This window comes from Chrysochloris asiatica, unplaced genomic scaffold (genome assembly GCF_000296735.1).
Source record: "Chrysochloris asiatica unplaced genomic scaffold, ChrAsi1.0 scaffold00090, whole genome shotgun sequence".
NCBI lineage: Eukaryota > Metazoa > Chordata > Mammalia > Afrosoricida > Chrysochloridae > Chrysochloris > Chrysochloris asiatica.
The window spans coordinates 75,252-89,055 of NW_006408608.1; the positions used below are offsets into that span (position 1 = coordinate 75,252).

Genomic DNA, 13,804 nt, shown 5'->3' on the forward strand with positions numbered 1-13,804 from the left:
GGCATCATTGATGGACTCAAGTGTGGCAGCGGTAGTGAGGTTGGCCCAGGATCAGACATTGTTTCGTTCTGCTGTGCATGGGGTCGCTATGAGTCGGATCCGACTCAATGGCACCTGACAACAACAACAACAACAAGTGGTTACACTACTTAATTAATGTAATCAGTGAAATGTTGATTTTGTTAAGTGCCGTCGAGTTGATTCTGACCCATAGCAACTCTGTATAGGGTTTCCAAGGAGCAGCTGGTGAGCTTGAACCACTGACTTTGCAGTTCAAACGACTTTACAGACTGACGCATTAGCCCACAGCACCACACCAGGACTCCTGAGTTAATGAATTATCCATGTGTAAATTGTTGAATTGCCAAATGTTTTGTTATATAAATTTTTGCCACAATAAAATTTCTTTTATGTGTTTATGTATTCCCATGCATAGTGTAAACTTTCTACAATTACCATATCATAATATGAGGGTTGTGAGCGAGTACAGACTCTGGGGCATACAAATTTTGCCTCTGTTACCATCAGAGTGGCCCTAGACAAGTCACTTCACCCCTCTGTGCCTAAGCTTTCCTTTTTGTAAAATGGGAATTATATCATCTGCCTCATAGGATGATAGTAAGGATTGGATGAGATAATATACAGGTGCTCACTTCGGCAGCACACATACGAAAATATTGGAACAATAGAGAAGATTAGCATGGCCATTCCACAAGGATGACATGCAAATTCATGAAGCGTTCCATATTTTAGTGTGGGACCCTACCCAGAGAAGCAGTGATGGCAGAGATGATGACATGAAGAGATGGAGTGACTGGGGACTCTGGACTCAGGGAGGGAGAGGGGCTGTGTGCTGACAACTGAGGGGTAAGCTTGTGGGGTGTACCCTTCGGTTGTTTGATGATGCATGGAAGGGACTGTAATCATTGCAATGAAATCAAATACAATAGGATGAATGTAAAGCTAATGTTTCCCCATGTAAACTATCACATCATTCACAATAAATACTTAAAAAAAGATAATATACAGTTTTAGAATAGTGCCCGGGACACAGTAAGCACCATACACGTGTTCACTGTCATTCCTGTTGTTGTAACTGCTATTTGTGTTTGGCTCAGCTCTTTGATAGTAGTGTTGGTGATGTTGGTGGAGGTGATAGTGACTTTTTTAAGGGGGTCTGGAAATGCCCAATGGGGTTCCCAAGAACTTTATATTTTATCACCAAAGAACGGAGTACCTACTATGTGCCAGGTATCTTATATATATATTCTTTCATTGGCTCCTCTAACAGCTAGAGTGGGAGGTACCATTATCTCATGGTAGGTAAGTATTGAGTCAGGGATTCCAGGTCATTTCTAGCTCCATAAGGAGCTCTGGTTGCGTTAGTGGTTACGAATCGGGCTGTAAGCCGCAAGGTCAGCAGTTCGAAACTACCAGCGGTTCCATGGGAGAAAGATGAGGCGGTCTGCTCCTGTAAAGATTTACAGCCTCAGAAACTCTGTACAGGATTGCTATGAGTCGGAACTGACTCCATGGCACACAACAACAACAACCAGCTTCTTTACCACAATGCTTCCATGTTCAGAAATTGCACGTGGCAATTAGAATGTCCCTTAGAAGCAAGGATGGTGAAACAGGTTCACTTACCAATCACTAGAAAACAACATCATGGTTGATAAAGCAGTTGTTTTTGTTAGGTGCCATCAAGTTGATTCCAACTCATAGTGAGCCCATGTGACAAAGAAAATCTGTCCCGTAGGATTTTCTTGGCTATACTCTTCACAGGAGATTGCCAGGCTTAGCCTTTCTCCCACAGAGTTATTTGTTGTTGTTGTTGTTGTTGTTATGTGCCATCGAGTCGATTCCGACCCATAGTGACCCTGTATAGGGTTTCCAAGGAGCAGCTGGTGAGCTTGAACCACTGTTCAAACGACTTTGCAGTCTGACGCATTAGCCCACAGCGCCACACCAGGACTTGGTGGGTTCAAATCATCAACCTTTGGGTTAGAAGCTAAGTGCTTAACCATTGTGCCACCAGGGTTCCTTGGTAAAGCTGAGGGTCATCAGAAACAAGGGAAACCCTAAAAGAAATGGTTTGTCACAACAGCTACACCAGTGGGCTCAAACACACCAAGAATCATAAAGATGGTGCACTGTGAGCCAACATAGAGCATCACCTAGGGGGACAGAGAAGTGACTTATCCAAGGTCATCCAACTGTGATGGAACAGAGGCAGGATTTACAGCATAGCCAATGTGACACCCTAGCTCCTGCTGCCAGTCCTGGGACGGCTGCAGGCTGTCTCACTCTGAGCAATCGCCAAGCCTGCTATCCTCAGAGCCGCCATCCCAGCTCAGCCTCCTCCTCCCCCTCCAAGATATTTCTGTGATAGCAGCCTCCTCCTCTGAGGAGGAATGACAGGGCTGGAAGGGAAGACAGATCACTAAGGCAGAATGACGCACAGTGAGGTGAGGGAGGGTTAAGAAAGGTGGGGGAGGCAGAGAAACTCATAGGTAAGGAGAAGGGAAAAGGGAAGATGGAGAAACACAGATGGAAGGAAGAGAAGAGGAAAGACAGGAACTTATTCAGAGAGCCATAGGGGAAGCAGAGCAAGAGGAGGGCAAGAGGGGAAAATTGGAGAGCAGGGTTATGGATCACAAAACCCACGGTGGTAAAGTCCATTCTGACTCTGGTTGGAACTGCTCCAAAGGGTATCCAAGGCTGTAATCTTTGCGGAAGCCTGCTGGATTTGAACCACTGACCTTTTCGTTAGCAGTTGAGCACTTAACCACTGCCCCACAGAGACACAGAAATTGCTGCAGAGGCCGAGAAAGTGGGCCTTCTGCTCCTATCCATCAGCTGTGGGTTCCCATGTCACTACTGATACCCTGGTCCTTCCGAAATCTTCTGGAAGCTGAACACCATCCCATCCAGCACCCACCTTACACACACACATACATGTACACACTCCTCTGCCTACCTTGCTGACCCTCACACCCCCTTCCTTCACCCTCAGGCCACAGCCCTGCCTCAGCTCTAAGCCTGACCCTTTCCTCGGGCCACAATCACTGGTCCTTTAAAACCTCCCTTACATAAGTAGGGGAGTCCCGGTGTGGCGCTGGGGGTTAATGCACTGGACTGCAAAGTCGGTTTAAAATGCAAGGTCAGTGGTTCAAGCTCACCAGCTGCTCCTCAGAAACCCCATACAGGGTCACTAGAGGTCAGAACCCACTCCATGGCACTTAACAACTTATCTTATTTAAGTAGGTATTTGGTGAGGCACCTAAAACTGTTCATGGTCTCTATCTCAGAGGAACTAGGACTTGGAGACACATTCCAAGCTCCCTTCTGCTTGGAATTCAGCTGGAGGCTGAACTGCAGAGAGGTGCCAAAGGCTAGAAGTCTGAAAGAATTGGCGGGAACGGATCTGATGCATTCCAAATTTGTTCCTTTCCCCATCAAAGCCTTCTGGTCCCGGCACTGAAAGAGCCTCTGCTTCCAAACCATGAGTTGCTCATCAGTGGGACAGGACAGCTGGCCTGGGAGGGAACAATAAAGGCAACATCCCGGAAGGAAATTCCCCAAATACAGACAACTCTCTGGGAAGTAGGGGAAAGAGTCTGTAGAAGGCTTGTGGAGGAGGCAAGGGGCTCTGGGTGATGGGGTCATTCTGTTCTACATACAAACCAAGCGAATGGGCTTTCCAGAAAGGGAGAGGCATTAGAATAGACATCTTGAGATGTCTTGAGAGGTTCAAGGGTCAATCTGCCTCACAGGCAGGATATTGGCCTGAATGACCCATGTTTGGGTTTAGGGCTCATTGTGGAGTTTCTGCTTGGCTTTTTCAGGTCTTCACAGGAAGTAATCATCCCTCTAACACTTACCATGATGGTGTGCCCTAGTCAATGTCCGCCCCCCAGCTAAAACAGAAATTCCCAGGGGACAGGATGGTGTCTATCTGTCCTCCTCACTTCCACATCTATAGCCTAGAACAGCTCCTGAGCAAAGTGGATGCTCAGTAAACCTGAGAGAGCAAATGGATCAAGGTCAAAAGCTTAGGCTCTGTCATATGCAAGAACTGATTCTGAAGGGGTGGGAGAAAAGGCAGCACTGTGAGTGGAGGTGGGACTCCAGGCCACATGATGTTCAGTGGTCCTTTCATTCCTACCAGAAACATCTACCATTGTTAAGCACCATTGAGTCATTTCCAACTCACAGCAACCCTATATAGGGTTTCCGAAGAGAGGCTGGTGAGTTTGAACCACCAACCTTGCAATTCAATAGGACCTTGCAGTCAAGTGCTTATCTACAGCACCACACCAGGACTTCAAAAACATTTACTGAGCACCTGCTATATGCCAGGCACTGTTGCATACTACAGCAGTAAGGAAAAAGACAAGGTCTCCTAGAGCTGGCATCCTAATAGAGAGAAGTAAGTAATCAACAAAGTAAATATGTAAGTATATAGTATGTGCTGATGAGAGAAAATTAACTCAGGGAGTTAGGGTCAAAGAGTACCTGCAGAGAGGTAGCAGTTGCTTCTCTTGGTAGAATGGTTAGGGAGGGCAATTGAGCAGAAGCCTGAAGGAATTGATGAGAGCTAGGGATGAGCCATATGGTGATGTGGGCGAAGGGCATTTCAGGCAGAGAGAACAGTAAGTGCCAAGGCCCAGTAGTAGGAGCATTCTAGTTGAGTTCAAGGAACAGCAAGGAGGTTGATGTAATTAGAATACTGAGAATGGGCCTGGGGGACCTGGAAGAGTACCAGAGAAGGAGCAGAGGGCCATACCACATGAGAAGCAAGCCCACCAGAGGGGAGGTAAGCCAGGATGGGACTTTCATTTTAAAGGGCTCCCTCAGGTTCCTGTGTTAGATTAGATTGAAAGGGAGCAAGCATAATCCAGGCCTCAGAGGACCAGGGCCCAGTTCAGGTGGTTTCAGTGAAGACGTGAGAAGTGATCAGAACCTGGATATGTTTTAAAGGTCAAGATAAGAGGATTAGATGTGAAGAAAGAGAAGCGTCCAGGCCTGAGTCATAGACAAATTGTAGTTGCCTTTTGCTGCTGGGGGCAAATTAAGTAAAGGGCCCGGGTTGGAAATAGTGCTTTGGAAGTCATTAGGCGTCAGTGGCATTTTCAGACATGAGACAAGATGAACGGTCTAAGGAATATCTGTAGGGAGAATGGAGAGGTCAGAGGACTGAGGTGAAACATGCCACAATTAGGGGCAGGGCCAAAGAAACCAACAAAGGAGATACAGCCAGTAAGGTAGGACGCATAGTGTGGTCTGCCTGAGGGCAGCATTTCAAGAGAATGTCAATGCCCATGAAGTAGTGAAAACAGATCCAAGCTTGAACTTTCTGTACCAGTTGTGTGACCTCAGGCAGGTCAACTTCCCTCTATAAAACAGGGATGATGGCAATACTTGCCTCATTGGGTTGTTCTGAGGATTACTAAATTTAGCTTGGTGTCTGGCACATAATGAATACTCAAAGACTATGAGCTATAGCTGTTAGCACCTGAGAGACTCCTGGCCAGATGCCGAACAGCAGTCTCAGGTTCATTCCTGGTGCCAATCAATTCATTTCATGGGAAAAAAACTCTGTGTGCCAGGCACTGTTGGAACCCAAATCCTGATTCCTCCTATCCCAGCCCCATCAGGACCAGCTAACTTCTCCCATTCTAGAGCAGAGTTTCACAAAGTATGAGAACGCAAGGTGATTTTCGGTGGACACTCCATAAAATAACATTGAATCACAGAGTGAAAATATTACCCCTCAGCACTGGACTGCAAACCACAAGGTTGGCAGTCTAAACCCACCAGTTGCTCCTCGGAAACCCTATACAGGGTCATGATGAGTCAGAACCGACTCAACGGCACTTAACGACAATAGTTCTCTTCCATCTCTTCCAGTTAGGTCAAGAAGAAAGTTTCAGGCTAATGCTATTGTGTCTTTAACACCACTCTACCAACACTTAACAACAACAACAATACTTAACAAGGAGTTCCTGGTGTGGTGCTGTAGGATAAGCACTGGACCGCAAGGTCAATTTGAACCACAAGGTCAGCAGTTCAAACTCACAAGCTGCTCCTCGGAAACTCTATAAAGGATCACTATGAGTGGAACCGACGCAACAGCACTTAACAACAACAATACTTAACAGAGAGGAAGTTGGCCTTGGAGGTAGAGACATCAGCCATACCAGCTGAACCTCAGTGATACTGCTGAAGCTTCGTCCAAGAACTTGTTCTACATATGGCAAGGGATACTGATTTTCCATTTCCAGAACAGCTATGAAGTTTCTTTCTAAACGAATTCATGGAGGTAAAAGGATCAGTGAGGTGGTTTAAAGATAGTGCTAAGTTAAGTATGTGTTTGAGTGGTTTGAAGTACATGGAGGGAAGCAAGGCAGGCATCCAGAGCCGGATCCTGAATGGCTAAAGTTTGGGGGAAATGCCTTTAAAAGAATCCAGGGAGAACATGATGGTCCAGGGCAGCCTACACTACTGAAGAACCAAATCAGGATCATAGTGATGTTCTCCAATGAACAAATAGGGAGAGAGAGGCAGAGCCTCCTGCACACAGGGTCTGGTCTCCTGCCAGAGCCCCCAGCTGCAGCTCTGGGCCTCACTGATGGAGCGCAACAGACAGCTTGCTCTAGAGGACGACAGGGGAGAGTGTTAGTCTTTCAAATGTCCCATCTACCCAATACCTCAAGGCATCCCCACCCTCCAGCAGCCTCCTCCAGCTAAAGCTACATTAAGATGAGCTTTCAGGGTCAGTTAGGACTGTCCTCGGTGCCTTCTATTCTCTGAGATTGGTCAGCCTATACATTCATCACTTGGGGTGCTAATTGGACTTGGGTTCTTCATGACTTGGGGACGAAGGACCAACCATTCTATTTCTAGATGCAGAACCTTGAACTAAAGTCACCTACCCCACTCCCAAGTAATGACTAATCACCTATGAGAAGCCATCTCCCCCACGTGTCATTTTCTCACACTGTGGTGGCTTCCCTGCAGATGCTGGAAGCTATGCCACTAGTATTTCAAATACCAACAGGATCATGGACGGGTTTCAATGGAACTTCTAGACTATAACAAACTAGGAAGAAGGGTCTAGAGCTCAACTTCCAAAACTCAGCCAATGAAAACCCTATGGTCCAGAGAAGCAGCTACACCAGAGATGGAGGCAGAGATGATGCCATGGAGAGATAGAGCAGTTGAGGACTCTAGACGCCTGGAAAGATAAAGGCTGTGTGCTAGCAGCCAGGAGGTAAACTTGCAGAATGTGCCCTTCTGTTGTTTAAATGATTATATATACCTGATTGTTTTTGTGTAGATCCAAGAAAGAAAGAAAAGCAGAGGGAACAGAAGCAAATACGATTGAATGATGATGCAGGAAGGGGACTGTAATTATTGCAATGAAACAAAATACGATAGGATGAGTATAAAACTGATATTCTCCCACGTAAACTATCAACTCAGTTCACAATAAAAATCTTTTAAAAAAAGAAAGAAAGAACCCCCTATGGATCATAACAGAATAATGTTCAATACAGTGCTGCAAGATGAGCCCCATAAATTGGAAGGTACTTAAAATACACAGTGGGTACAATGGCTTCAAGCATTCCAATGATCTTGAGGAGGGTGCAGGACTAAGTAACGTCCCATTATGTGCGCATATGATCACCATGAGTTGTAGGTGGCTAGACAACAACTATGAGGATCGAACTGGCCTAGATCTGCCCTGCTCTCATGGAGCTTGCATTCAGTAGGAGAGAGAAACAATAAACAAGTCAACAAGCCAACTGAGAGCTGTGATAGAGAACAACAGGGTGGGAGACAGTGGATGCAGCTATGGTGGTCAAGAGTTGTTTCTGGTCAGCGGTGAACTGAGAACTGAGAGTCAGGCTAGAACAGAACTGGAAGAACAGCATTCCAAACAAATGGAATAGCAAGTGCAAAGACCTTGAGGTCTGGTAACTTCTAGCAACTGCCAGAAGGACCATGTGGTAAGCGCAAAGCAAGAGCCAAGGAAAAGGGAGGTGAGGAGATGAGCTTCCTATTTACCTTGAGTGCAGTGGGGAATGCAGGATCACATTTAGTTTTGTTTGTCTCTGGCTCCTATGCAGAAAATGGGTAGTAGTGAAACTGAAGCACAATCAGTACCAGTCTACCCAGGTAAGACATGACGGTGGCTTGCAAAGGGGTAGTGGAAGAGATGGAGAGAAACGGAGAATTCAGTACTAAACACTTACATGAGGCAACACCAACAGGCCTTGCCGATTAATGTGTACAGAGTTTCTGGCTTGTGATGCCTTGATTGTGCCGTGTGCCATGATGGGAAGACTGGGAGAGGAGCAGGTGAGGAGAGCTGGGAAACCCTGAATTCCTGGTTGTACCTTACCTTCCAGAAGCCTACCCAGTGAACTGTCAGATATTAAGTTTGGAGTTCAGACCAAAGATGAGAGCTCCCAATGGCTGGATGCCCAATTGGCGCTCCATGGTTGCTCATTTCCTCCCCATCGAGTGCCCTCCCTGAGCACCCCGGGTACCTGCAGTGTCTCCAAGGCGTGGCTGCCCATGCCCGTGGTGAGGGAGGCTACCTGCACCGCCTGCTTGCGGGCAGTCAACAGGATCCTGCAGTAGGTGAAACAGATGGCGCCTGACGGCAGGAAGAAGGTAAGGCTGGACGCCACGAGGACGAAGGGCAGGCTGGCCAGCAGGCGACACTGGCCCAGGGCAGGAGCCCGTGCGCGGCCCAGTTCATGCCAGCCCAGAAGCAGGGGCAGGAAGGAGGCGAGCGCGGCCAGACTCCAGGCTCCCAGGACCAACGCCAAGGCGCGCGGGGGCGTCATGCGCAGCTTGTAGCGCAGCGGCGACAAAATGAGCAGGTAGCGGTCTAGGCTGATGAGGCAGAGGTTGAGGATGGAGGCGCTGCAGCACATCACGTCGAAGGCGGCCCAAAGCAGACAGAGGCCGCGTGCCAGCACCCAGCGCCCGTACAGTGCGTTCAGCATAGCCGGTGGCATCACCACCAGCCCCACCATCAGGTCCGACGTGAAGAGCGACACCAGGAAGAAGTTGGACGTGTTACGCAGTGCCGGCTGCGTGCAGATGAGCACGATAAGCAGCGAGTTGGCCGCCGCGGTCAAGGCGATGACCGTACACAGCGCGACCGCCAGCCACCCGTTGACCCCCGGGCCCGATGGCGGCCCCGACCCCAAGTCAGGGGTGCTGTGGTTGGAAGGGCCTGGCTCTGAGACCATGGGGGCGGAGGATGGGAGGCGAGGACTTGAGGTTGAAGAAGAATACTGAGGATGGGTATGGTGGGTGGAAGGCAGGGTGAGGAGTAGCTGATTAGAGGCAGAGATCTTTGGCGGAGCGGAAACTAGGTGGGCGTCCTCGGGTGACAGTGGATTCTCCTGGGGTGGGTGAGTGGAGGTAGCGGGAAGACGGGGGTGGGAGCGCTAGGTCAAGGGGCAGTGACCCTAGAAGAAGGAAGATGGGTTATTTGGGCGCCCTCGAGTGAGGAGCAGAGACACCTGGAGAAAGTTTGGAGAGGGGACACCCGGTGAGGAGCTGAGTTCCCCAGAGGGAGCTGGCACAAAGTTAGCAGTATGAGGACACCGGATTACCCTTGGAGGTTGGATGGGCGCCTTCAGGTAGGAGCAGAGCCCCCTAGAGGGAGCGAGCGGTAAAATAGGGGCGGGGACGCCTGGCCAGGATGGAAACCCGGTGTTGGGCGCTCCCTGGCGGGGTGCAAGCTCCCTGGCGGGGGCGGGCGTGTGAAAAGCTAAATCTGGAGCTGTAGTGCTTGAGGTAGCGGGGCTGGAGCCCCAGGCAGGGTAGGTACCCAGGGGCTGGGCCAGGAAGAAGGACGCAGGTCGGTCCCATGGGCAACAGAGGAACAGCGGCCGTGCCTCCGCCCCTTCCGCCCCCGGCCGGCCGGCTGGCTGGCCCCGCTCCACCGCGCTCGGTACCTGGGGCGCTCCGCGCTGCTCCACTGCCGGCGACTGCGGCAGGCCCCGCGGGGCCGCGAGAGGGAGAGGCGGCTACTGCCAGGGAGGCGGCAGGCTGGGGATCCCGAACCCGACAGGCGCGGCGAGGGGCCAGAGAGCGCTGAGGATCGGGTGGATGCTGCCAGCAGCGCTCGATCCCCGCGCCGGGGAGCCTGCGCGGGACTCTGCGGTGGGCGGGGAGATCCCGAGCCCCAGCCTCGGATGCGGGAGGGTCCCGGATCCCCGGAGGCTGGGAAAGGAAGATTTGAGCGTCCCAGCCTCGCGGGGTCGCCTCACCGACTGTCTCCGCAGCCTTCCCACCCCCGTTTGCCCCTCCCAACCCACACGTGGAGGCGGCGCAGTTGGAACTCAGAGGAGGGGACTGTGGCCCGCCTTTTTCCAGAGACTGCTCCCCAATGGGGGTCTGCCTGACCACAGCAGGGGTCACTGCCTTATGGGGGAGGAAGAGGGCAGAGTTGGGAGATGTTGAACAAATCGCTTCAGCTGCTATGTGTTTAGGCTACCGCTGCTGTATGTATAAAAGGGGTTAATAATTCCTGCATACTGCATTTTTTATTTGAGCAGGAAGACTTGGAATCGAAGGTTAACCCCTAGAGCTTTGAGAACAGATACCAGCTGGTTTCCCAACAGGACCAGCTACTAAGGATGAAGTTCCTGACCTGTGGGTGTGAAGAGGTTTGTGAATCCTCAGGCCATGTGGAGCACGGTCGGTGCAGGAAGAGGGGAGGTGTGTGCCCCCCTTAGTGGGAAATCTGTGTATCTCTCTTCCAGAATCAAAGTCCCTTCAACACTGCACAGACTAATTCTGTGGATTTCATGCATCTATTCATTCCACAAATAATTATTGAGCACCTGTTAGGTGTTCAAAGAACTCTAGAGGCTCTGTGGGTTAATCAAGTGGGCTCCTTAGTGCAAGTCAGCAGTTTGAACCCACCATAGAAAGATGAGAGGATTTATCTACTCCCATAAAGATTTGTTTTTAAGTGCCGTTGAGTTAGTTCAGACTCATGTTGTTACAGTTAAGTGCTATCGAGTCAGTTCCCACTCATAGTGACCTAGTATAGGGTTTCCAAGCAGCTGCTGGTGGGTTTGAACTGCAGACCTTGTGGTTCACAGTCCAGTGCTGATCCTACAGCTCCACGCCAGGACTCCCATAAAGATTTACAGTCTCGGAAACCCTATGATCCGATGCCAGTGGGTTGCTAGATAGATGTCCGTATTGTTCTGGCTAATCAGGACACTACAGTGAACAAAACAAAGACTCTTGACTTCATGGAGCGTCTAGTGGAAAGAGATAAACAAGAAACAAGAAGCAGAAGAGAGTATGTAAGGTGAAAATCACATGGAAAAGACAATGTAGAACAATACAGTGGGTCAGAAGGTGCCTTGGTGGCACACCAACAAAACACTCGATTTCTAACCAAAAGGTTGGCAGTTTGAACCCACACAGCAACTCCACAGGAGGAAATACCTGTTAATTTACTGCCATAAAGATTGTTGTTGTTAAGTGTTGTTGGGTTGGTTCAGACCCATAGCAACCCTGTATAGGGTTTCTGAGGAGAGGCTGGTGAGCTTGAACCGCCAACATTTCGGTTCAAACCAACTCTGCAGTCGAGCACGTTAACCCACAGCGCCATACCTTACAGCCTTGAAAATCACATGGGACAGTTCTATTTTGTCACATGGGGTTGCTGTGAGTCATTGAGGTAGCAGGGGTGGGGCTCCTGCCAGGGTAGGTACCCAGGGGCTGGACCAGGAAGGAAGACACAGGTCAGTCCCGTGGGCAGCAGAGGAACAATGGTCGTGCCTCCACCCCCTCTGTCCCCCACCAGTTGGCTGGCCCCGCTCCCCCAAGCTCACTGGGTACCTGGGGAAACCAATATGATGATACCTAACACCAACATCAAAGGATAGATCCAGACTGATAGTGATCTTTGTTCCTCCACAGAAACAGAAAAATAATAGCGCCCATGTTTAAGACTCCTGCTATGTCTCAGAGACTTTATATGGCGCTGTGGGCTAATGCGTCAGACTGCAAAGTCGTTTGAACTGCAAGGTCAGTGGTTCAAGTTCACCAGCTTCTCCTTGGAAAACCTATACAGGGTCGCTATGGGTCGGAATCGACTCAACGGCACTTAACAACAACAACAACCGGAATAGTGCAAACAGTTGGCTACTAACCAAAAAGTTGACGGCTCAAGTCTACTCAGAGTTACCTCAGAAGGAAGGCTCGTGATTTACTTCCAAAAAATTAGCCACTGAAAAACTGGAACACAGTTATACTCTGAAACGTGGGCTCCCTACAACTTTGGATCAGCTTGACAGCAACTGGTTTTGTTTTTTAATATTCCAGGGATTTGATTATACTATTTGTACCCCTACAATCCACTACCCATTTGTCAGTTTCTCTTACTGAAGTGGCTTGCATGTTGTTATGATGCTGGAAGCTATGACACTAGTATTTCAAATATCAGCAGGGTCATGCATCTAGGACAGGTTTCAATGGAGTTTTCAGACTAAGATAGACTAGGAAGAAAGGCGTGGCAATCTACTTCCAAAAATTAGCCAATGAGAAACCCTGTTGTCTGAGACTTCAATTCACTTGTTTTGGACTCATCATCAAAGGGACAAAACACTGAGAAGGATATCATATTTGGTAAAGTAGAAGGCAAGGCTCAATGAAATGGCTTGACACAATGACTGCAACAATGGACTGAAACATACCAACATGAGAATCATCAAGTTCTGTTACATATTAATAACATGACTAACAAATCTAAAATATTGCTTAGAGCTCAGGGTTAAACTGAGGTTCAGAGAGACCCAGGGCCTCACATTCAAGACCACAGCAACAAGTGGCCAAGTAGCCTTTATGAATGGTCAAACTACCTCCTAACATAAACCTCAAAACCCCTGCCCTACACCACCGTTTGCAGCTCAGAGCCTGGTCTCGCCCACAGATGGATCTATACAGCAGATAGAGGAGACCTGTTCCCCCTCTCCACCACCACTCTGCATCCCCCAGATGGTTTCTGCTGGACCCTAAGGAACATAGAGTCATAAGTATACTAAACACTGGGCTGAGTAAGTTAGACCCCTCTTAGAATCCCAGCTGTGCCACTTACTTGCTGTGGGACTTAGAGCCAGCGGCTCCTTCTTGAGGATCTGTTTTCTCTTCTGCAATAGCTAAAAAGGGCACTCCCCAGCCCCTCTTCACAGCATTGTTGAGGGGATAAGAAGGCACTGGTGTCATCTGTAAAGTTTAGGATGCTATGTATGTCAGTGACAGCTGTTGGCCTCAGTGTTTGCATCTGTATGATGACAACATGGATTAGATGACCCCTGTGGACACTTTCAGATCTGCAGTGACTCCTTCAGTCCATGTGAGCAACAGCAAACTTGAGAAATGATGAGTAGTGTGGCCAGGGTTCAAATCCCAATTCTGCTACTTAAATGTGAACTTGGGAAAACCTCTTTGAATCTCTGCAGTTATGAAATTAGAGTTATGGAGATGTGAAGGGGATGAGTATGTAAATCATTTAGCACAATGTCTGACAAATGTTAATTTTGTAAAATGTAGTATATATCCCCTTGCAAGACTGAAACTCAAAGGGAGCGCATGAGCAGGCTTGTAAGCTTGCTGGTGACCACATCTGTCTACTCATGAGTGAAAGTGGGGGAAAGGCAATAATGAAGACATGGGCTGAGTTCAACCATGTTCCATAGACTCCTGTCGACCTTGAAATGAGAAAGAGAAGAGGAAGAGTTGGTTGGTCTGA

General features: G+C 48.9%; 1 protein-coding gene across 1 annotated transcript in view; it reads right to left on the minus strand.

The window, feature by feature from the left end:
- The window catches only part of HTR6 (5-hydroxytryptamine (serotonin) receptor 6, G protein-coupled), a 26,827-nt gene extending 17,537 nt beyond the window's left edge, over nucleotides 1-9,290 (minus strand). Inside the window, exon 1 of the mRNA XM_006866318.1 lies at nucleotides 8,559-9,290. Coding sequence (XP_006866380.1) covers nucleotides 8,559-9,272 — 714 coding nt within the window. The 5' untranslated portion in view covers nucleotides 9,273-9,290. The remainder of the gene's footprint in view (nucleotides 1-8,558) is intronic.
- Between the last annotated feature and the right edge of the window lie 4,514 nt (nucleotides 9,291-13,804).